The sequence below is a fragment of the Lactuca serriola genome, chromosome 5, assembly GCF_051521515.1.
Source record: "Lactuca serriola cultivar US96UC23 chromosome 5, Lser_US96UC23_V15, whole genome shotgun sequence".
Lineage (NCBI taxonomy): Eukaryota > Viridiplantae > Streptophyta > Magnoliopsida > Asterales > Asteraceae > Lactuca > Lactuca serriola.
The window spans coordinates 74,394,584-74,419,250 of NC_136412.1; the positions used below are offsets into that span (position 1 = coordinate 74,394,584).

At 36.1% G+C, this 24,667-nt stretch overlaps 1 protein-coding gene across 1 annotated transcript; it reads left to right on the forward strand.

Annotated features, from left to right (window-relative positions):
* Window positions 1-21,602: 21,602 nt before the first annotated feature.
* On the forward strand, window positions 21,603-24,254 carry LOC145050454 (EG45-like domain containing protein). The gene is made up of 3 exons (XM_078998700.1): window positions 21,603-21,816; window positions 21,929-22,226; window positions 24,058-24,254. The coding sequence occupies exons 1-3, from the start codon at window positions 21,687-21,689 to the stop codon at window positions 24,062-24,064; spliced, it is 435 nt and encodes a 144-aa protein (XP_078854826.1). The 5' UTR covers window positions 21,603-21,686; the 3' UTR covers window positions 24,065-24,254.
* The last annotated feature ends 413 nt before the right edge of the window (window positions 24,255-24,667 follow it).

Below are 24,667 nucleotides of genomic sequence, written 5' to 3' on the forward strand. Positions count from 1 at the left end.
CGGACTATAGTAGACCGAGTCAAACGTCATATCTTCCCCACCAAGGAATGGTTCGTCACCCTCTGAAACATGACCAGGAGAAGGTGGTGGTGGTGAAGCTAGTGGAGCTGAAGTATGGGTTGGTTCAGCTTGGGTTGTTTCGGGTATTGGTGTAGGTTCGGATGTTTTTGTGGTTTCGGGTGCTGGGGTGGTTTCGGGTGCAAGTATGAACCCCCGTATCAGATACGTTGGCTCGAACATCTGCAGTGGATGTTGTGGTCGCTTCGGTGAATATTGGTGTTGGTATGGGGATGGAAGTGGGTGGTATTGAAGTAGTGGAAGTTATGGGGGAATCGAAATAGGAATGGTTTTAGGTGGAGAGTTAATGGGAGAAGTAGAGGCATGAACTTCTGGTGTAGGAGATCTGGGTGGAGTGTTGCCTCGTGGAGAATCGTCAGAATCCGAACTCTCACCCTCAGACTCACTTAAGGAGGAAGCGATGATCAGCTTTCGCTTGGGCTGAGTTTTTCGGCGCTTTTGCTGCGGAGACTGAGCAGCCTTGGTTAGTTTCCTCTTCTTTGGAGAAGGGCCTTTAGCCCCTTTCGCCACCTGTTTCCCTTTGTCAGCCTTCTTGCCTCTTGGAGCAGGTTTGTCGGCGTCATGAATAGACTTCAACATCTCCGGAGTAAGATCCCTCGGACCAGAACGCTTGAATCCTTTGTACGTCTGGATAATCCGGCTATCAGCAGGAACATCTCCATACATGGTTTCCAGAATTGAACCGTTGAATGAAAACTTTGAAGCGTCCGAGACAATGATCTTCGTGGTATGGAATGTACCAATCGAAGACATTGGAGCACCAGCAACAATGGGGACATGGTACTTGTCCATCACCCATTTCGTGATCAGAGTCCAGAACCTGGCGTATGAAACTTCAGAATGCCTGGATGTAGAGGAGAGACTCTGGATGAGTTGTTGCCACAGAACAGACCCATAATCCATGTTGATGCCATTGTAGACACCATACATTATTGACAAAAATAACCGACTGGCACCATCAGATCCAGCGCTTCTTTCAGAAAGCCCTTTGAATAGAACAGTGAACATCCCGTTCCACTGTGGCGGTAGGCACGACTTCTTGAACTTCGCGACTGAAGTAAACACCTCCGTATAACCCATGTTGTAAAACATGTTGAACAAATGCCCCATTGGAATCGTTTCAGGGTTAACCCTCGAGGAATCAGATTCAAAACCTAACAACGAGCAAAATCTTTGCTTTGAAATCGAGGCCTTGTGCTGAAAAATATCAAAGAAGATTCTGTCAACGACCTTGTCGTAGTGAGCAGTCGCAAAGATTTGCGACAAGAACTCCATCGAAACGGATTCAGCTCTTGTAAGTGCAGGACCAATCGGCGAAAACTTCAAACACTCAATAATGGGGAACATGAAGGCATCGTAAACATGAGGAGATAAATCAATGATGAGGCTTTGTTGTGGGCGAATGGGTAGGATGTGGGATGTTGCGTGAACAAAAGATGAATCTGCCATTGCTTGAAGAAGGTGGAGAAGATGATGAACAGTGAAGGTTCAGGGATTTCTTGCGCTCTGGGAATTTTAATTGCAGTAAAGAGGTAAACGGTGGAGGATGTTGCCTTTTATACTGTGGGGTAAGGAGAGAGAAAGATCTTCCCAAATCTTCAATTAAAAATCGAAGAGTTTTCCTGGAGTTGGCTGATGCGTGACAGTTGGGGTAGCCGATGATCACGCATGAGAGAGAGTGTCAGATCCCAAATAACACGCCTCCCATCAAGCGCCGTTTGGATATGAACCATTTCAGATTCACACATGCCCCTTCTGCGCCATTTGGGGATGAGACGGTTCCAATTCGCACGCTTTCTCTTTTGCACCATTTGAAATCAAATCGATTAGACTCCCGCCTGAGTCAACATGTCTTCATCTTATCCCTTTAAATTGTAACGACATCTTTTGAAAAATACCGCCACGTGGATTAAAATCAACCACAGCCTTTAATCGACTGCCAATCCAAGTAAAATGCCTTGTAATTAATAGAACCTGAATTTTGGAAAATCAAAGATTTTCGTGCTTAGGGTGTAAAAGAAAAGAAATAAAGCAAAATTTTTGGGAAAATATGTGATGTCAATTAAGACACGAAACAAATGATCCCGGGCACGGATCTCTTCCTTCAAAGTCAAGAGAGACCTTAAAGTGTTTGTGTGGTTTCCCGTTGAATAACGATCAAACACTTATTAAGAAGTGTTGAAAGGCTTCTTTTAACTAGGCTTATTAAGGTGGCTATCGCTTCGATTCAAAATTCCTAGTCTTGATATAAGACAGAAATCGAACGAAGTACTTGTGAGACCGGTGTAGTCTATTGAACAAGTAGGTTGGAGATAATTTAATTTGGCTAGGACATTTTTTTTAAAAAACTCTCAACAAAAATTTAAAACTGGATCCCAAGGGAAGAAATGTTATGGGTGTTAACAATTTCATAGGAATTACTCAAAAGAAAATTTTGAGATTTCGAGGTACGTACATCAATTCATTAGTGAAAACTAGAGCAAATTAATTGTTCACCGTCAATTCGTATTGGGTATTGAATTTTGGGTTTCACTTAGATCGTAGTGACACGAAACTAAGATCATAAACACAGAAATTGTGTAACCATAAACCTCAGTGGTAATTTCTGAGAGTCTCAAGGGTTACTTTTGTGAAACGAAAGTGATGTAGAAATGCAATTAAGATGGTGTAAGACGACAAAGTACCTCTGCTGTGAAAAACTGGACCAAGCAGAAAACTCTTATCTCATGTGAGAAGAGAGTTAGGTAGCTCATGATTAGAATAAATAAGGAAGCCTAATTGGGAAGACAATGTTTGTTTATACCAAGTCAGTAAGGCCTATTATTCAGAATCAGGTGAGGCTTTGGACACATACAGTAGCATGCTTCTAGGGACACTTAGCTAATTCAATAATTTCCCCATAAACGAACACACACATAAAATTAAAGCCCAAAAGAAAATAAAGAACAAAATGTTTTTGGAGTTTTTGAATTTATAAAAAAAAAATATTTTTGGAGTTTTTATGAATAAACAAAAGACAAAATAAAAATAACACAAAAAAAAAACTTTGGAACCGAACCCGAGCGTTCGGTTTATTTCGGTTGAGAAAAACTTTGGAACCGAACCCGAGTGTTCGGTCTATTTCGGGTAACAAAAATTTGGAACCGAACCCGAACGTTCGGTCTATTTCGGTTGTCAAAGAAAATAGGTTTTAAAAAGAGAATAACTTTGATAATAAAATAAATGTAATAGGGGAAATTATACATAAGATCTACAACCCAGAAAACTACCTTTGATTGATGAGCGAAAAGCAGATTATTCAACCGAACCCGAGCGTTTGGTTCATTTTGGTACATTAGTACAAGACCCGAACCCGAACGTTCGGTCTATTTCGCTTCTCACTTTTGAGTTTGAGAGGTAATGTTTGGTACTGATTCCGATTCCATCATACCTAGCCCTTGTAGAATTTTGTTGAACGATGCTTCAGGAAGAGCTTTAATGAAGATGTCAGCCAGTTGATCAGTGGTTCGAACAAAATGAATTTCGACGTTTCCATCTTCCACATGATCTTTAATGAAGTGATACCTCAGTGCTATGTGCTTAGTCTTCGAGTGTTGCACTGGGTTATGACAGATCCTAATTGCACTTTCTGAGTCGCAATATAGTGGGATCTTTTTCATATTGAGTCCCGGAGTTGACTTTGGATCCAAATCACTTGAGAAGTACAGGAGGCAGCTGCGATGTATTCTGCTTCAGTGGTAGATAGAGATACACAGGTATGTTTCTTTGATTGCCAACTAACCAACTTCCCGTCTAGGAATTGCCAGCCTCCCGTGGTGCTTTTCCTGTCTAGTCCACAACCTCCAAGGTCTGCATCTGAGTAGGCTTGAACGAAGAAGCCTGAGTTGGATGGATACCATAGGCCTAAAGAGGTAGTTTGCTTGAGATAACGAAGTATGTTCTTCACTGCAAGCATATGAGGTTCATGTGGATTCGCCTGAAATCTAGCACAGTAACAAACAGAGAACATGATATCAGGCCTGCTAGCAGTAAGATACATAAGTGAACCGATCATCTGGCGATATAGCGTAATATCAACTGCTGGCTTATCCAATGATGGAGTAAGTTTGGTGCCGAACGCCATTGGAACTTTAACCTTTGAATCTCCCATCATGCCAAATTTTGCAAGGAGAGTCTTCGTGTAAGCTTCCTGATTAATAAAGATTCCTTCGGGTCCCTGTCTAATGTTTAAACCAAGGAAAAATTTAATTGGACCCATTGAGCTCATTTCAAACTTAGTCTCCATCAGCTTTCTGAATTCAGCTGTTAAGCTAGGATTCGTTGAGCCGAAGATGATATCATCGACATAAATTTGAACGATCATAAGGTGGTTACCTTCCTTCTTACGAAAGAAGGTTGGGTCAACCGAACCTTGTTTGAATTTTTACATATTTAAAAATTTGGTTAGCGTTTCATACCAGGCCCTCGGAGCTTGTTTCAGTCCATATACGGCTTTGTCCAAAATGTAACAGTGATTGGGGTACCTTTCATTGACAAATCCAGGAGGTTGCTCCACGTACACCGTTTCTTCAAGTTCTCCATTTAGAAATGCGCACTTGACATCCATTTGGTAGACCTCAAAGTTTTTGTGTGCAGCATAGGCAAGAAATATTCTAATGGATTCTAGCCTAGCTACAGGAGCGAAAGTTTCTTCATAGTCGATTCCTTCCTCCTGACAATATCCTTTCACTACCAGACGGGCTTTATTTCGTATCACGTTGCCTTCCTTGTCCATTTTGTTTCTGAAGACCCATTTAAGACCAACAACTGAGGCATCTTGAGGAGTTGGAATGAGACGCCAAACTTTATTCCTTTCGAATTCATTCAGTTCATCTTGCATAGCTTGAACCCAATCGGAGTGATCAAGAGCAGTGTTAACTGTCTTTGGTTCAACTTTTGAGACGAAGGAGTTAAACATACAGAATTCTACTTTTGAAAATAAGGAAGTTTGTTTTGCCTTAAGTTGTGATCGGGTCAGGACCTTTTCAGAGACATTACCGACAACCTGAGAAACAGGATGATCTCTGGTCCATTTGACAAGAGGAGGGTAATTTGGATCATAAGATGGATCCAATTCAGCGTTTACCATCTCTTCTAGTTCAGATTGACTATCATAGTCGTAAGACATATCTGCATTCTACCCCTCGATAGATAAGCTTTCAGGTGTGTCTTGAGTTTCTGGAGCTATAAGAGTTTCGTGCGGTGTTGAGCTTTCGGGTACCACTGGACTTTCGGGTGCAGATGAGCTTTCGGGAGCAGCTGGAGAATTGTTCTCCCCCTCAACATGTGAACTCGCCTGTGATGATGAAGATGTGCCCTCCCCCTCAACCGAAGTATCGTGCTGTGGAGGGTCTTCAGAACTTGATCCTCCTTCATTCATTCTCTTTGCAGTATCTTCGATGAGTTGCTTCAGATGATCTACTTTGTTGTTTGCTGCACTCGCTTCTGAGAGATTTGCCTTCTCTGGTTCATCAAATAACTCGACGAACTTCTCAAATAGGTTTGCAATCGAGGCTGTGACTTGGCCTGTGTGAGAAAAGATTTCTCCAACTGTGTCTTCTTTGGCCTTAAGCTTTTTTACATAGCTATCATCAAAAGTCACATAATAGGTTTCTTCTATTTTCCTCGAGCGCTTGTTTAATACTCTGTAGGCTTTAGAAGTGAGAGAATAGCCCATAAATATTCCTTCATCGGCTTTGACATCGAACTTGTTACGATGTTCTTTAGAATTGAAGATGAAGCACCGTGAGCCGAATACATGGAAAAATTTGACATTTGGCTTCCTGTTGTTGATGATCTCATAAGGAGTGAGAGTGAATCGCTTATTGAGATATGACCTGTTCTGCGTAAAACAAGCAGCAGCAATAGCATCAGCCCAAAAATATAAAGGTAAAGAAGCAAAACTTAGCATGCTTCGGGCCGCCTCACACAAAGATCGGTTTCGTCTTTCGACAATCCCGTTTTGTTGAGGAGTGTAGGGAGCTGAGAAGTTATGACTGGTTCCTTTGTCGGCTAAGAATTCTTCGAATTCTTTATTTTTGAACTCCAGACCATTATCGCTCCTGATGTTGCGAACAACTTTCTTTAGCTGTACTTCAATCTGCTTGATAAACGTCTTCAGCTTGAGAGTCGCTTCAGATTTGTGCTTTAGAAAGAACACCCATGTAAAACGCGAGAAATCATCAACGATGACAAGAATATACTTGCTACACCGATGCTTTCGATAGATGATGGACCACACAAGTCAATGTGAATCAACTCTAATGGTTCAACAACTTTCGTGTTTACAATCGAAGGGTGACTTTGACGACTCTGCTTCCCCATTTCACACGCAGCACATAAATGTTCTCGATCGAATTTGAGCAATGGAAGACCTCGAACATGACCACTTGTGACTAGTTTGTTGATATCCTTAAAGTTGAGATGAGAAAGTCTTCGGTGCCACAGCCAGCTTTCATTAGATTGTGCTTTGGATAACAGGCAGATAGCTGGATTCCCTTTGATGGGTTTGAGGTTCAGGGGAAACATTTTGCCTTTGCGCTCCGATTTGAGAATTACTCTTTTCGTTTTCTTTTCAATTATTTCCGAACCCTCATCATCGAATGAGACCTTGAGACCGGTACCTCCAACAAGCTGAGATACACTGATGAGGTTGTGCTGTAGTCCTTCAACGTATGCAACCTTCCTAATCATAAAGTCACCATTTGTAATCATTCCATAGCCTTTTATGGTGCCGAAGGAGTTGTTCCCGAACTTGACATTTCCACCGTTTGAAAGCGACCTAAACTCTCTTAGCTCTTCCTTCCTTCCTGTCATGTGACGTGAGCAGCCACTGTTAATGTACCATTCTTCGTCAAACTGCTCGTCACTAATAACCTGCAAAGATTAAGCAGATTTAGGAACCCAAAGTTTCTTGGGTCCACGTGAGCCTTTCACAGGAACAGGAATAGTAAGAGAGATGTCAACAAGATATGTTCTTTTTATTAACGTTGTTTCATCTTTCTTTTTAATGGTGAAAACCTTAATTTTATTGGGATTTGTTTCTTTCGGTTTGGATTCTAGTTTAGGTATTTGGACTCTGGGATTATTTTGATTTGTTTCAACTGATGAAAACTTTGATTTTCCTTTCATATCTGTTGATGATTTAGGTTTTTGAGTGCGAACAGAGTTGAATTTAGAAAGAGTTTGAGAGGTATTAGAAGAATTAGAAGAAGAAGAACGAGAGAAGTTAGACTGAGATGATTTCTTGGCTTGAGATCCTAAGTGACCTTTTTGTTTTTGATCATTAGTGGGACCGAACCTAGATCTTTGGTCTCTTTTGCTCTCTGAACCGAACCTCTGCTTTCGGTAGATAGTGTTTTCTGAACCGAACCTTTGCTTTTGGTTGTCAATTTTTTCAGAACCGAACATATCCTTTCGGTTGTTTGGACCTTCATAACCAAACCTCTCTCTTCGGTTGTTATGACTTTCTTGTGACCTAACAGTGTTTTTCTCTGACTTTAAGTTTCTGTCATTATAAGAGAAATGGGCATTTTGAGATTGCCAAAACTGTTTTCTTTCAGAGAGATTCTTCTTGTATCTCTGATTCCTTTGCTGTTTTTGATTTCTCACCTGCTTCGGCTGACGATGGATATTCGCTTTTTGTTTTGGCTTTCTGTCAGCAGGTTCACTTAGAACTGATGATGTGTCGCTTGAAGGAGTGACTTCTTTTGTAGAAACTCCTTTTTCTTCAGGAACATCTTTTGTACCACTAGTACTTGGCACGTCGAAGCTATCAGGTTTGTTCAAAGGTTCTGTCACATATCTGCCTTTAGTTTTCCATGAAGTCCTCTCTGACAGACCAACTGTTTCGTCAACATTGTCGATAGGAGCAGACCAGAAAAACTCATCTCAACCATCAGCATTATCTTCGTTTACAATAACTGTGAGTTCGGCTGTCTGATGTTCTGTTACACCTGTGACTTTATACACCTGATTTGGAGTTGTTCTCACCTTTTGGTATACAACAACTTTTTCTTCAAGGATCGGGGACTGTTGTTGGGACAAACGAGCAAACTCCACTGTAGAGGTGTTGAATATGATGGCATGTGCGGAATAGAAAAGATCTAGTGAATCATCATGTAAAATCAAGAACACAAGAAGTAAATAATTCTTTTTAAGCTCTCATTAGTTTCATAGAAAGAGTACAAATGGGTCTTGCAATATTTCTCTCTCTAAACTAATGCTCTCATAAGTGTTCCTTACATAAAATGAGTGCCACTCACTTCCTTATAAAGGAAAGGCAACTCATTACACACACAAGTGGGTAAAGCCTCATCCAAGCGTGACTTTGCACCCTAACATTCTCCCCCTCAAAGTTAGGATTGGATACCCGGCTTCAATATCCAATGAGCTAGCGCGATCAAGACAAAACTCCCCCTCGAAGTAACACCGGTCTTCAAATCTGCAAATGAATATTCGGCAAACCCGAGAAGCTTCGAATACACATCATTCTCCCCCTTTTTATAATCAAAAAATGATTATAAAACCCACTAAGGATGAGAAGCGCCCGAGGAATAGTCTTCACGATACTCCCCCTTGATGTGTACCAAAAATGAATCACCAAAAATCTTGCACGGAAAAACAATCACAAAAAAGCCACAAAAAATTTTTCAATTTATGAAATTTTTTGACTTTTTGGGTGAAAGTTGCAAGATTTTTCAAAATCCGGGTAGAAATTGTCACTTTCTGAAACTTGCAGGGACCCGTTGCGTCCAAAACAGCCAAATATGCAAAACTCTCCCCCTTTTTCAAATCTGGGTAGAAAGTGTCAATTTGCACAAACTGCAGGGACCAGAAATGAACATTCTTCAATTTTCAGCAAAAAAATAATCCTTTTTCGAATTTGGGTGAAAACTGCACAAAATTCGAAATATCAGGGACCATCTTCAAAATTTCTGCTCTTTGTGTTCCAAACATACGAAGATTCCCAAAAATTGGAAGCTTCCAAAAAATTTCGAATTTGGGCGAAAAATGTCAAACATTCGAAACATGTGTTAATTTTCAAAGTGTCAATAATTCGAAGGTTCAGGGGCTGTTTTCGAAAATTTTTCCTTTTCCATGTCAAAACACGAAGACAGTAAAACATAAAACATACGAAGACTACTTGATCAAACATTCGAAGCCTGCTTTCCTTTGTCAAACATTTGAAATTATAAGGACTAGTTTCGAAAATTCAATTTTTCTTCTTTATTCCCAATTAACCAAGGATACGAACCCCTTCGTAAATTCACCCAAACCAACCCTTCACTTTTAGACCCTTCGTTATTTTAGACTCTTCGGGTCTTTTGTTTTTTTGTTTTTTTTTTATTTTTTATTTTTTATTAATCGTTAATCAAAACAAATACTCTTCGTAAATTCACCGATCCTTCGAAAATTAGAGACTCTTAGTTTTTCCCAATTCACTTATACCCTTCGTATGTTTACGATCAAAATCCCTTCATTCCAAAATCCAAAAAACCTTCGTATATTAACCGATCAAAATCATCTTCCCAAAACTTTGTTCTCAAATCATCGATAAAAAAAAACGAAGGCTTCGTTTTTATCGACCAACAGGGCTTCGTTTTTAAGCATCGATTTCAGATCACCAACCTTGAACCCTTTGTAAATAAACGATCAAAATTCTTCGTTATTCAAAATCGATTTCCACCCAGTTCATCAAAATCAACTTTCCTGTAGACGCGAACGAACATACACAGGCACAAAATCGACTCCAAACATTCGAAACTTTTAATCACCAACCAATCGATCATATAACCAAGGCTTCGAAACATTTTCTTCTTGATATAACAGATTGAGAATCAAGTCCTCGAATTTTAACCTAAATCGGACATTAACCCTTCGCCACTGATTTCAATTCGTCGACACCAAAATCAAACTTTCGATTTCCAGATCATTTGTTCTCACAGCCTTTTATCAATTCATCGTTCATTCGACTATCTTCAGTTTCAAATAATCCGATTCCAAAATCGATTTCAACCACAAATTCATGAATCTATCATCGTTTACTAAATATTCAACTTGTTCAACATTTCTTCAACTGTTCTTGACCTTTCATCTCAAGAATCACGAAATATCCAAGAAAATTCCCAAATTCATTACATTCAATCAACAATCGGAATCAACCTTGGACTAATAAGCCAAATTGATGTAAAAACAAGATCGATTATTAATCATTATACAATACAAACATCGATCATATGAATATCAAAGAAAATGCGATTTGAGAATGAGTAAAATCAAGAAATCGTGAACTCGACAAGTACGAATCAGTGAAATCAAGAACAAAAATTAGACCAGGATAAGCTCAATGATTAGGTAACAACTTGAAATCGCTACCAAATATGATCTTAATCAACCAAATAGAAGACGTGAATTCTGACGACGAAGAACAATGTCCGATTTTCACAAAAGGATTATGGATAGTGGATTGATACAAGAATCCGACGATATTGTCTTTGATAATTGATAAAGGTAATATTAAAGATATTTGGGCTGAACTTGATAAGATGAACAGTATCATTAAGCATTTGGGCTCAAAATGAATCATACGTGAATAGTAATATGAATTGATTTTGATTGGGCTTCGAACTTCAAATAACGATGATCAGTGACGAATTAAAACTTTTGGGCTTCAAAACTCAGACATGAACATTAATGATTTTCAAATGGTTGGCTTGATTTAACAAAAAAAAATTATTGGATCACACAACGGGATTGAAAAGGATTAGATCCAATGAGGCAAATTGATCAAAAATTGAAAAACGCAAAATACGAATCGAAATCATGGACGTTTTGGAATCCATTTGAGAATTTGAGATACCTTTTTGGCGAATCGAGTTCCGTTTTCAACAAACGAATCAAATTTGGAAGATCTTGGTTCTTTTGTCGGAATGAGAAAATCTCCAAATCGAACATTGTACCACCCACCATGCAAGATGTACAACTCGTTCTTCGTGTTCTTCAATGATCCAAGAACATCTTCAAAAGAACCACCAACACATTTGGGTTTTGAGTTCAAATTCAATTCAACACTTGAAGATTGTTGCTTTGGAACCCAAATTTGCTTCACGGATTTTGGCTTCACAACATATGACGATTTTTGTGAGTAAACCCGCTTGTTCTTTTGATTCATCATCTTCTTCTTCTTTTTCTTTCTCATCTTTTTGCATCTTGAAGACTTGACTTCATGAACAAACCCACTTTCAACAACATGAACATTTTGAGTTTGAATCAAATCTTTTGGAGTTTGATATTTGTGAATTTCTTGGACCACCGGCTTTCGATAATGAATCATTCCTTCAAACGAATCACAAGAACACAAAATATCATCGGTTTGAACTCCAATTGAGCAAAAAACTTTTTCATCTTGAGAATCAACTTGAACTTCTTTTTCTTGAACATCAAGAACATCACATTGAACTCCAATGTCAAGAACTTCAACAAACTTAAGAGCATGAAGATCATTTGGGTCTTCAATAAGAGAAACATATTTCTTATTGAACAAATCTCTTTCTTCTCCTTCCTTTTGATTTCTACTACGAACTAATATGGACAAGGCAATTTTATTCAACCATGCAATCTTACAAATTGGTTGAAATACCAAGCTTCCATGATCATCCTTCAAACCTCCATAAGAAACCAAATTACCCCATGAAATCAATTTGCTTAACAACAACCCATAAAATTGATCTTCATTGACTTTGTATTTCACATCTTTAACGATCACAATCCAAGAATCATATGGCAAACCCACCATGATCACAAAAACTTGAAGAATTCTAGAGAGAGAAAGTGATTTTGAATGGGTTTTCTAGAGAGATAAAAAGATACAAACAAGTATTCTAGAGAGAGAAAGTCGAATTATGGATCAAATCAAAGAAAAATTCGACTTCTAGAACACAAAAACACTCTCTAAACACGAAGATCAATGAACAATAAGAATCACCAAATCAAAATAGCCATCAAGGATCAATTCTTGATGAGATTCAAGAACACCCGCTCTGATACCAATTGATGAGATTTGTAATCGAGTTTAAAATGCATTTTCTTCAATTTTCAGCAAAAACAGTCATCTTTTGAATTTGGGTATGAACCGCCAAACATTTGAAGCCTTAGGGACTATTTTTGAAAATTCTGCCATTTTGCACCAAACATACGAAGATTCCACAAATATTCGAAGCTTCCAAAACTTTTCGAATTTGGGTGAAAAGTGTCAAATATTCGAAACTTGAGTTAATTTGCGAAGTGACAAAAATTCGATGGTTCAGGGGTGATTTTTGAAAATTTTGCATTTTGATCAAAATATTCGAAGACTTGAACAAACATTCGAAGCAGTGCTTTTTCCCTTTGTCAAACAGTCAAATCTTGAGGGACTACATGCGAAACTTTTCCTTCTTTCTTCCCAATTTGGTTTACAGATTATTCCTTTGGTGCGAATCGTCGCTTTGTGCAAAACAGCATCCAACACACACGAAAATTTTTCAACCAACATACGAAGATTTTCCTTCTCTCTCTTCGTATGAAAATCATCTTCCCCAAAATTTTCCCAAATACACGAATGCGAAGCATTCGAAGTCTGATATATGAACAGTAATGAACAGTAACTCTTCGTATGTTTAACCCAGTTCTTTGCCAAAAATTCTTCGTTTCTTCATCGTGCTTCCCAAATCATCAATTTATCACAGACTTCGAACATCAACTCCAAAATCGATCATACGCCCCAACTCCAAAATCAAAATTAGAACCCCTTCGTTCAAATCCAAAACACCAAACAGGCTTCGCTTTTCCAGTTGATGCCAATGAACAAATGAAAATCGATCATTCGATTATCACATATCCATTAATAGACCTTGCTTCCCAGTTTATAACTATGCGAGATCCCTTCGTTCATCAACAATCGAAATCATCTTCCCAAACCCAATCCTTTAAACATTTGAACATTTGCCCCAATTCTAAAATCTTCAAATCACAAAAGAATCTTTCGAAATCGACTCCAAACACATTTCTTCGAACATCAAACCCAAAATCAAAATTTCCAGTTCGTGTTTATCCTCAACCCATCGACTATCAAATCCAATTTCCAGTCTGCTATCAAACCCAATCAAAGTCTTCGCTTTTCATTCAATACCTCGATGAACACAGGCGACTCTTGAATCTCGATTCAAACTTGCAACCATAAACATCAAAGTCAATGAGTCATTGAACAATTTTAGATCAAACTCCGATTTTCAACCAAAAATTTCTACCGTTCTTCAAGTGTTCTTCATCGAAATTCATCACATGTTCTTCATCAAAATTCATCAATTCATATATATCAAAACATTCAAATCATTCCATCACATAAGATATTGTTCCCCTTTCAAGAGATAATATGATCGATTAAATCAGATTTATAAAAAAAAACAAAATCGATCAAGAGAATATCAATGAACCGATTTACTCTCAATATTGTTTAGCAGAAATCAAAATCGGTTTTGAGATGCGATGAAGTTTGAAAAAACAAGTTAATCAATCGCATAGATATTGAAGCAATCAAATGAAGCGAACTTTTCAATTATGAGATTTGAACTTTGATGAAACGACGATAACATTGAATAAAGCAGATACCGACATAAATCAACGAAATAGAAGATAATGTTGATATGCTCGTGGGCTACTAAATCAATTGATGAACAGTAAAGGATTCGAAATTTGGGCTAAACATTTGGATTCATGAATAGTGGACTGTAAATGATTGTTGTTGGGCCAAAATTTAATTCAAATGAATATTAACAATTTAAGATTTGAATCAACACACGAATTTTATATTGGATTTGGTTTGATCAATTAAAAAATATATTGGATCATAAACAAATGGGTTTTTCAAAAAAATTTGATCCAACGAGTCAAAATGATCAAAAATCAAGAACGCAACGCACGAATCCAATGAAATTAAGAGAGATCATAGAGAGATACTCACCAAAATTAATCAAATTGCGACAAAAGTTGCCAAACCGAGAATCGTTCTTCAAATATCACCTTGATCTTGAAGACCCGCTCTGATACCAATTGTTGACGTGTTGAATATGATGGCATGTGCGGAATAGAAAAGATCTAGTGAATCATCATGTAAAATCAAGAACACAAGAAGTAAATAATTCTTTTTAAGCTCTCATTAGTTTCATAGAAAGAGTACAAATGGGTCTTGCAATATTTCTCTCTCTAAACTAATGCTCTCATAAGTGTTCCTTACATAAAATGAGTGCCACTCACTTCCTTATAAAGGAAAGGCAACTCATTACACACACAAGTGGGTAAAGCCTCATCCAAGCGTGACTTTGCACCCTAACATCCACAGAATTTTCTGAAATAAGATTTTTGTGGTTTTTGGGTTCGCTCTTGACAAACTCTGAACAGTCAACCGTGTCTTCAACAGAAATTTCACTCATATCATCGTCCTCATTGAGCTCATATGCATTTTCAACATCAATTTTATTTTCTGAGCTTAGGTTGGCATTCAATGAGTCAAACTTTTGTATGGTTTCGGTTCTTAGTTTAAGTTTATCATTTTCATCCAAAAGATATTTCAGCATGTCTTTATGGTCCTTGGACTTTATGAAAGATTCGATTTTGTCTAGACCATACATATATGTCGAATTAACATCCTCAGACGAAACAACACTTTCACAGTTATATGCTTCAGCGTCAATTTCATCCTCCTTAAACTCAAGGAAGGGCAAAATCATGCGATGAATTTTCTGCCCTATTTCACAGTTCAAATGAAGTTGAGTGATATTAGTGTAAAGACGCTTAGCAATTAGACAAAATACATTTCTCTGTTTTAAAAGTTTTAAATTGTCTCTTTGTAAATAAATGTTTTCATTTTGATTAACTCCGACTCCTTTAGCTCGATCCACATCCTCCGTTCTTCACTCTTTGAAGATACCCTGCTTATTTGGTCAGTTAGGTTAGAATTGGTGACCCGTGTTTGAGTTAAACTGCTGTCTAGATGAGAGATTCTTGAATTAACATTTTTTAGTTCTTTTTCATATGAGCTTTGTAGGACTTTGAATGAAACAAAAACTGATTGTACCTTCTTGATTAATTCATCAAGCTCGTTAAACTGAGAGGTTTTGCTGTGAAGCACAAGTCCTCTCGCTCTTTTGTGTCTTCATTCCCTCCATCTGTGTTGTATCCCCTCATTTGAGACACGTCTGACACCATTAAACACTTTCCACCGCTCTCTTCACCTTTCGCAACATAGGCCTTTCCATGAGATGGCTTCCTGACTTCATCATCTTCAGAATCGGTTGACCAGACCTCCACGCCACCGAACTCATCATCTGCTACCGAACCCTGCACAATTAAAGCATTTATAGAGGGGTTAGCAGTGGATTTCTTTCTTTTGATCTCTTCCAGCTTTTTCAACAACACAGTTTCTTCGTCTTTCTCCTCATTCTTTTCGGCCATTTTCTTGAGAACACAATCTTTGGCATAGTGGTTCTTTCCTCCACAATAATAGCAGCTCACACCCGAATCTCCTTCAGCTTTCGGTTCCTTCTTTGGTTCTTCTACCTTCGGTTCTTCCCTAACCTTTTCAGAACTGTAACTTCCCTACCAATTTCGGTTCTTATTTGTAGGGAACCTTTTCTTGATGAACCTCTTTGGGTTTGAGACCATCATTGCATAGTCTTCAGAGGTAAGATCATAATCCTCTAGGTTGAGATCTTCATCTTCCATCACAGCTTTGCTTTTGGACAGAAGGGCCAATGATCCCAAGCTTGAAACCACATTTTTCTCCTGTAACACAATCTTTTCTTGGGATTTCAAAATCCCTACCAGTTTCGCCAAAGAGTAAGATTTGAATTGCTCATGCGCTTTAACAGTAGACACAACCGCCCTCCACTCAGATCTGAGACCGTTTAAAAATGTAACCTTTTGTTCAATCAGCTTCCTTTCAATATCATGTTTAATCATCTTACTAAGAAGATGATTGAAGCGATCGAACGTCTGAGTTACAGTTTCTTCGAGACTCTGCTTGAATTCACCAAATTCAGACAAAAGCAAGGTTTGAATAGAATGCTCGAGATCTTCGTCCGTAGAATATAACTCTCACAGCCTATCCCATATTTCTTTGGCAGTGCTACATGAACTCACCAGCCTGAAAGTGTCAGATTGAAGAGCGAATCCGATTAGTCTCAGTGCTTTAATATTACACTGAAATTTATCTTTTTCTTCTTGAGCAATATCTTTAACATCTTTCAAAAGATCATTATACTCCTTCTGAGTTTTAATAATTCTTGAAGTTGCTGAATGAGCGAATGGTCCAGATACGATTGCTTCCCAGATGAGATATCCATTGTCCTCAGATCCGATGACATAATCTTCAAAGTGATGTGCCCAGACTTCGTAATCTTGGGTGTAAAGGATGGGAATCTTTGTCGTTGATCCAATGCTGTTTGAGATGTTAATAGGATTAGATTGTGACTCGTCCATGCTTGATCGAAAAACCTGTTTAAAAGATCAGACTTGTAATATATTAAATTAGGGCAACACAAATAAATGTTGAGTTACGTCAATTATAGGATGACGACTCAATAAATATCAGTAATGCGGAATAACCCTAATCGCAACCTTTTTCACAGAAAAGAAGTGTATGAATTACACAACCTCCTGCTCTGATACCAATTGATAAGATATTAAATAAACTTGATGATCGATTAGATCTTTATAACAGGTAGTACGAAGAACAGAAAACAGTAAGCAAGACAAGATTGAATCACAATGTGTCGAATGATTAATTCAAACAATCCTCAGCAGAGCTCGACTAAGAACTTCCGCTGTAGAGGATTTAGGATTACAAGAACGATAATAATAAACTTCTGAATAATGCTTTGATCTATCGTTACTATCGTTAACCTAAGATGCATGCAAGCACCTATATTTATAATAAAACCCTACTATACTCACGGATGGACAGGCCCATACCGGAGATACAAAAACGGACTAACAACCGAGCCTAATAGACGCAACACTTAATACAAAACACGACCCAACACATAAGAATCACATGACAAGTCACACTTTTTATAAGTTTAGAAGTTATGGGAAATTTTATTTTATAAATGCTTTTGGATACATACTAAACACATACATTCTTCTTTTACGCTGAAGGCGTACAAATACAAAACTTTTTACAAGACGGAGATATGATTTTCATCTATGGAAAAATATCGGATTTTTCTACAGCTAAATTCTTATGAACTCACCAACTTTATGTTGACTTTTAAAACAACATGGAATCTTAGGAAAAAATTAAGCTCAGATCAATGGAGATACTTTTGAAGACAAGACACCAAATGTCATTACGTGAACTACTTTATTTGATAACATGCAAACCTTGTAACATATTTTGATACTAAGTAACATTTGGGTCATGTAACTGACACAATCATTGTTGGAATAGTGTCTAAGGCTACAACTATATTAGGCAAGTATTTGACCCGGTTGAGCATGGTCCTTTTGGGTTGCCTTCACCATAGCAACTTGACAGGATGATTTATTATGAGAGAAGGAATATTATTAATATATTATGAGAGTAATATAAGGAATAATAATGTTTTTATTTGATTAATATAAGTCATAAATTAATTAGGAATTAATTTGGTGACTTAAAGAGATTAATTAAATAAAGGGGTATAAACTGTCAATTGTTTGATAGTTGCACTTTGGGCTATATATCCTTTATGGATAAGGGGTGGACTATTTCTAGGGCTAAGGATAGCCATAAAATCGTCCAAGGCTTATCATGGAAAGGATTTGGATTGCTTAGGGCTTAAGTTATCCAATTAGGGTTTAAGGGTGAAACCCTAGGAGCCTTGCAAGTATAAATAGACCCTTAGGGTCAAGAGAAATCGTGACTTGTGCTTAGAGAAGAAACCCTGGCCGAATTTCTCTTCCCTCCTCTCTCTCAAATCCTCCTCCTTGCTAGTTGGTGTTTGTAAGCCATTAGAGGAGTGACAATTATATCTCTAAAGCCTCAAGGACAACAAGATCAAGCAAGTGATTCAAGGTAAACTTCTAATCTCTGATTTCATATTATTGCTATTGTATATTAGCCATTAGAAGTCTTGGATTCAATGTATGTTCAATTAGAGAAACCTAGATCCAAGCATTAGGGTTGCATGTGCACATAGGAATGTTCATATGGCCAAAACCCATCAATCATATGATATGATGGTTGTTTATGTACTTGTGTTTCAATGTACACAATTATTGTGATACTATGTTCTCGTTCCACCCCTAGACGTTTCCGCGATCTGGTTTGGGGGTGTGACAGTGATGGAGTTTGAGGGTGTGCAAAACCTTAACCATCACTTCCTTTAAATATGACATAAATCCCGAAATTATTGTTAAACACCTCAGTGGCCGTCATGTCATGATCCCATGCTCATCACGTCGTGACACACAAAATGGATGCATGTTTTACTCATTGATGGCCTTGAAGTGATGTATCCTTCATCACCACGTGACCATCTCAAGATCCATATTTTTACATCTTTAATTGCCCATAACATAAATGAACTATTTACCAAGAATAGACGTTAGAAATTTAACCTTATTTAAATGATTAACTTATCAAAAGAATACCCGCAAACTAGATGTTACACTTTTTTATAACGCACCTTACAGTATCAGTTTGAACATGAAACTTAGATAAATCATAACTTCCTCATACAAAGTCCGATTTGGGCGCTCTTTATATCCAAAAAATCATCGTCATGACTCCTAAAACTTTCTTTAAGATTATTTGTCCAAAATAATCTTTTATTTTTAATGTTTATTTTACCATTTTAACAATAACTTTTATATTCAGGTTTTTCTACAAATATTCTATACTCCTAATATTTTCCACTTAATGTGTACATGATAATTATTTATTATCCCGAAACATATATGAAGAACAATTTACCCTAATCAAGGATTTTATTTGTTTGATTAAATGTATAATAATAATTATTATTATACCTTAAACGTCTAGCCCAAAATTATGAGCGTTACAAGTTTAAACAAAATCTACTCTCTTATGTTGCTAACTTATGTAATGAATCTCGATTGTGAGTGCAAATTTGTTTCTATCTTTTGTTCCTCATAAGGTGTAACCATGCAACTTATGTCAACTTCCTGAGGACAAGAACATAACTTATGGCTCATGAAACTTCATTATAGAATTTCAGTTTGTCGATATTTAGAAGAAACTATAAGAAATACTGGAATCGAGGAATGCTAACTCTAGGAGGGAGAAATGTTGTACCTTCAACCATCAACATATTGCTACCAATGTCTATTTCAATATTCAACACATCTATATTAAGATAAGTAGCTCCAGTGTACACCTGAGCATGTTGCTGAACTAGTTGCATGTCAAAGAGAAAACAAATAAGGGGATTTGCACCAAGAAAGAGTGTAGAGTCTTATATACCTCATCTAAAGAATTGTCAAGAAGCTCAGCAAAATTTGAAAGATAAAAACCTAACATTAGTTATAAGATAGATACAACATTACACTGAAATTTTAGAAAAAACTAAAACAATAGTAATTAACTATTAATTTCACTTTCCACAGACCTTTTCAACATAGTCTTGTTTGCTTTCTCCACCAAATATTGATAATAATATTCAAGCATGTAATATTATATATGAACAATTTCCATAGCCATTAAATTCTTTATAAAATTCACATTAACTTATTGAAAGTTAAGAAAACTATCAAACAACTAAAAATACTTCTGAACACAAGAAAGTTTTGAAAAAAAATCAAAGATTGCAATATATGTGTGCATTTGAGTTCAAAAAGGGAACCTAATAAGCAACAAGTTTGGAAAGAGCTATAATAGCAGACCCATGAGTTCCCTCCTTCAGCAAATTCCGCCCATGAAGATCCTTCAAAGCATGTTTATAGAGCCTAATGAATAATGTTGGAGTTTTTGTGCTCAACTGATGATATACCACATTTTGTAGTTCTCCAACCCTTCTGTTAAAGAGAGAAATATCATATTTTCACCCCCTCAATTAACTTGAGTTGTTTTGAAAAGTCATATATTATATAAATACTCAAAAATTGCAGATCTAAATAATTCAAATAGTGGAAAAAAGAGGAATGCTTAGTTTAGGTTACGACCTGTGCAGGGTCTTCAGACTTAGATTCAGATTTTGTGCTAACGCGGCCACCATATGGAATTAGTTAAAGAGTCGTCCCTACGACCACCATTATAGTTGCTTTTGTATTACCAAATAGGAATGAAAATAAGTTTGGAAATGGAGAGGGCAATGGAAAAATGGAGATAATAGTCCTCGATCCAGAGAGGTCATTTGTGAAAAAAACCCAATGAGAAGGTAAAGGAAGACGATTATGAGAAGGTGGAGTCTTCAAAAATTTTGAGGATTTAGTTTTCCCCCTTGGCTATTAAGGAGGGAGGACGCACGTTCCTAAATTTTTTATAAAATGATAGCAAGTTTTAGGAAATGCAAAATGTGTGTCGTAAATCCTTAAAATTTTATAAGTGATGACATTCTTTTACGACACCCAACTTTGCATGTCATAAATCTAGCGTGTGTCATAGTTCACATGTCATTAAACGCATTTGTTCTAGTAGTGGGAGGCCGTTGTCGTTTCTTTATGCACTGCTTGCGTATTTGAGAAGATTTATAAAGGTATTTGGGTTGTTCTAAGCAAGAAACAGGACCATGAAGTCAACCTAGACACTATTTTTCTGACTGATAAGTGGTACATTTATATTTGTGAGACATGCGCTCGCACACATTTAGCAAACCAAGTTAACTTGGTTCACAATTGCACACTCCTTGCCAGGTGCATGTGCAAGAGAAAGCCTTGTGGTTTAAGTCTTATAATACGATGAAGTTTATCTATTAACCACTTAGCATTTTAATAATGTTTATAGTTTGAAATTAGTGCTTAAAATTGAAAAATAAAATAAAATAAAATTAAATAAAATTAAAAAAAAAACTATGCTTAGAATTTGGTTAAAATTCAAGCTGGCCATGAGGCTTCTAGATAGTCTTTCTCAATAAGAAGAGTCTTTGTAAATAATACAAGGAAAAATTCTTGTGAAATGCTCAAATAACACAACGCTTATAAACTACAAAATCCAAAGCCGACTGCACTTTTGTCTTTCGTCTAATACTTCATTTGTATCTCTAAAAAGTAAAAACAAAGTTAGGAATCAAAATCAATAGTCTGAATTTGAAATTTTCCTCACCCTTAATTAAAGAATCTTTTTTTTATTTATATATTTTCTTTTTTCTTCTATATATATATATATATATATATATATATATATATATATATATATATATATATATATATATATATATATATATATATATATATATATATAATACTTAAATGCATAGTTTAGTAGCTGGTATTCGTTGTAACAACATCTACTTAATAATATGTTGACTTCCTTCTATCTCTTATATATATAGACACACACACCAATATTTTTCGTTGTGATGTACTGAGACAATATGCTGAAGTTCAACTTAAAGCTTCAACATCCCATTAATCCATGGCTCTATATTTTCCTAACTTCAGTTCTGTTCGAGCTTGTATGCTGCGAAGTCGGCACAGCTAGCATGTACAATCCGCCATACACACGTAAGCTTATATCTTATTCATCACAATACATGTATAATATTTAAGAAAAACGTGCATGTATCTGACAGCTTTATCATGATTTGTTTCTGATTTTTGTACAATGAACTTACAGCCTCGGCCTGTTATGGAAACGATGCTTCTCAATTTCCGTCCAGTAACTTGTTTGCAGCCGCCGGAGAGGGTATATGGGATAATGGTGCTGCATGTGGGCGGCAGTATCTGGTAAGGTGTATAAGTGCCACCATACCACGAACATGCATTCCTGGTCAAACAATTCAAGTCAGGATCATCGATCGAGCACAAACTTCGGTTTCTCGGTCTACAAGGGCCGGCACAACCATGGTTCTTTCAGATACTGCTTTTGGCACAATCGCAAATCAAATACAGTTCATCAACATTGAATTTCAACAGTAAGTTTTCATTTTCATCTGTCTTGATATTCCAAAATGCGGTAACTAATTAAAGAGGTATTCGAAAATTGAAAGATGCATATATATCGTAATATGCTTCGAGAAGGAAATATGAGTATATAAAAGAAGAGTGACGTCTCTGGAAATGAAGAGATATGATAGAATTGGATTCTTTAATACTGTTTTTATATTCCTAACATATCATGATAATGAGATAAGCATATTGAAAAGTCATCGATTTTCTATGTCATAAAATATCTCATGTATACGTACATAATATAAGCCGACCCGTTTCACACATATATAACTAATTTATAGCATATTCCTGCAATTTTATTTTTAGCTTTTTGTAAAGGGCACTCCTTGTTAAAATCATTCATGATTATTATTGTTTAAACCTTCTTTCGTTTACATATATAGAATATAAAGAAAACTTTATTTAATTTTTTAAAATACAAAATGTTACTATCACGCATAGACATTCATATCATAAAACCATTGTTGCTTTGTGTTGCCATTTTGTGTATATTTATAAACAAATAATTAAAACGCCACAATATAAACCATTATTTAAAACAAATGGATTTTCAAACGCTCACAAAGGTTGTTACAAATTCAGGGCTGTAAGTTTATTTAAGCTTAGAAGTTGAAAAAAATAATAAAAAACACATATTTATAAACTTGAAGATGTAAATAAAAACAATTTGCCATACCTTTAAAATTATATTTTACTCACCAACTATTCTTAATTCGATATTTGTTGTATTCATTATACTAATATGAGAGACAGGGATTAGGTTATATAGTCGGGAATAATGGGGTAATACATAAAAGCTTAAAAGAAACTTCGGGACCCGTCCAGAATATATAAATGCACAAAAGTATCAGGGTAGATACATCGAGCAGTACTTGAGTAACTATGTATACGTTTGACCACGCATATATACTAAAATAGATACATTGAGATGGTAAGAGGCATCATGTATACATGTGACAATGCATACTAAAGTATGCTTCTAGAAAAATATATTGAACAATGCGTTTCTAGAAAAGAAGATATAGAATCCGATTATCATATGTGATTTTATCCCAGATAGCTTGTAGTGTAATATATGGAGAATATTACATAGTGTAGGCGTGCATTTTGGTGTTGTTAGTTTTAATTATATCGTTTACCATATTATATATATATAAATCTTATGTTTTAAAAGAATAAACCATAGTTTTATGTTAGGTCGCGTACAAGTTCGATAATTTTTGTCTATCAAATTCATAATTTACATCCTCGTAACGTGCATAAGTTTTAGAGTAAAATTAATACAAAAAAGTTGTAAATCTTTACACCAAACCTAAAGTTTACTTAGTATTCCCATGTGGGACACAATCCAATACCCATTTGTTTTCTCCCTTTTGAATATAATATGTATCGTTTCGTAGCTCTCAAGGATGAGCACATAACCCAATAAGAATTAATAATATAGAAAATATATATTTATATTTAACAGTGTCCAAAGTATTATAAATATACATAATTTTTATTAAAATTTCCAACAATTTCCTTGTAATTTTATGAAAACAATGATTTATACACTAAAAAGAATGAAACACCATGTATAGAAGGGTTATAAAAAAGTTATATTGCGATAAATTAACTTTGAGACTTTTTAAATTTACCCAGGGACGTTCCAACCAAGCGAATAAGTGATACCCATAACGAAAAGATCTCATTTATGAATATTCATGCATGTTGCTATCAAGAAAAGCGATAAGCAATCAAAGATTAGGTTTTTAATTGCATATATTGATGGGAATTTCTATGTTTCACATGCAGGGTATGAATATTGGGACTATGCCATTGGTCGTCGGCCGCAATGCAATATTTATCCATATTTAATGAGCAACATGACCTTTTCTTATACGTACGCATCCATTTTTGTATTCTAGAACCATTATTAGGAGAGAAAAGTCAAATACTATTGACAAATATTAGTTGACCTTTTATATATAACAGTTGTTTGACTTTTTCCATCCACTTCCGCATACAGATATAAACATTTGATTATAAAATAGATTAAAAGTAAAAGTGTAAAACATTAAAAACAATATCATTTGTCCTTCCTAGACTAGTCATTAATCTTATATTACAATAAACCTTTTGATTTTTTCATTTATGCTTATAATAATTATATAATTATAAATAAATAATCAGGATGGCCTTTGAACATATATCAGATATGCGATTATATCTGGCCCAAGTCATCTACGGGCCTGGTTTGTTTTTACCTTATATTGAATCGTACTTTATATTTATGTATTATTTTTTCAGAATAAAAAGAACAATAAGTTACTTAGATCCGTGGTTAAAATGCTTGACAGTTCACTTATAAAACGATATAAACTGCCAACACCATACCAATCAAACATTCAACCATCCCGTGCCC

Excerpts from the sequence above, each read along its gene's own strand:
- LOC145050454 (XM_078998700.1), top strand. The coding sequence starts at position 21,687 with ATGCTGAAGTTCAACTTAAAGCTTCAACATCCCATTAATCCATGGCTC. Across the intron at positions 21,817-21,928 it reads GTACAATCCGCCATACACAC|CCTCGGCCTGTTATGGAAAC; the intron begins GTAAGCTTATAT and ends ATGAACTTACAG.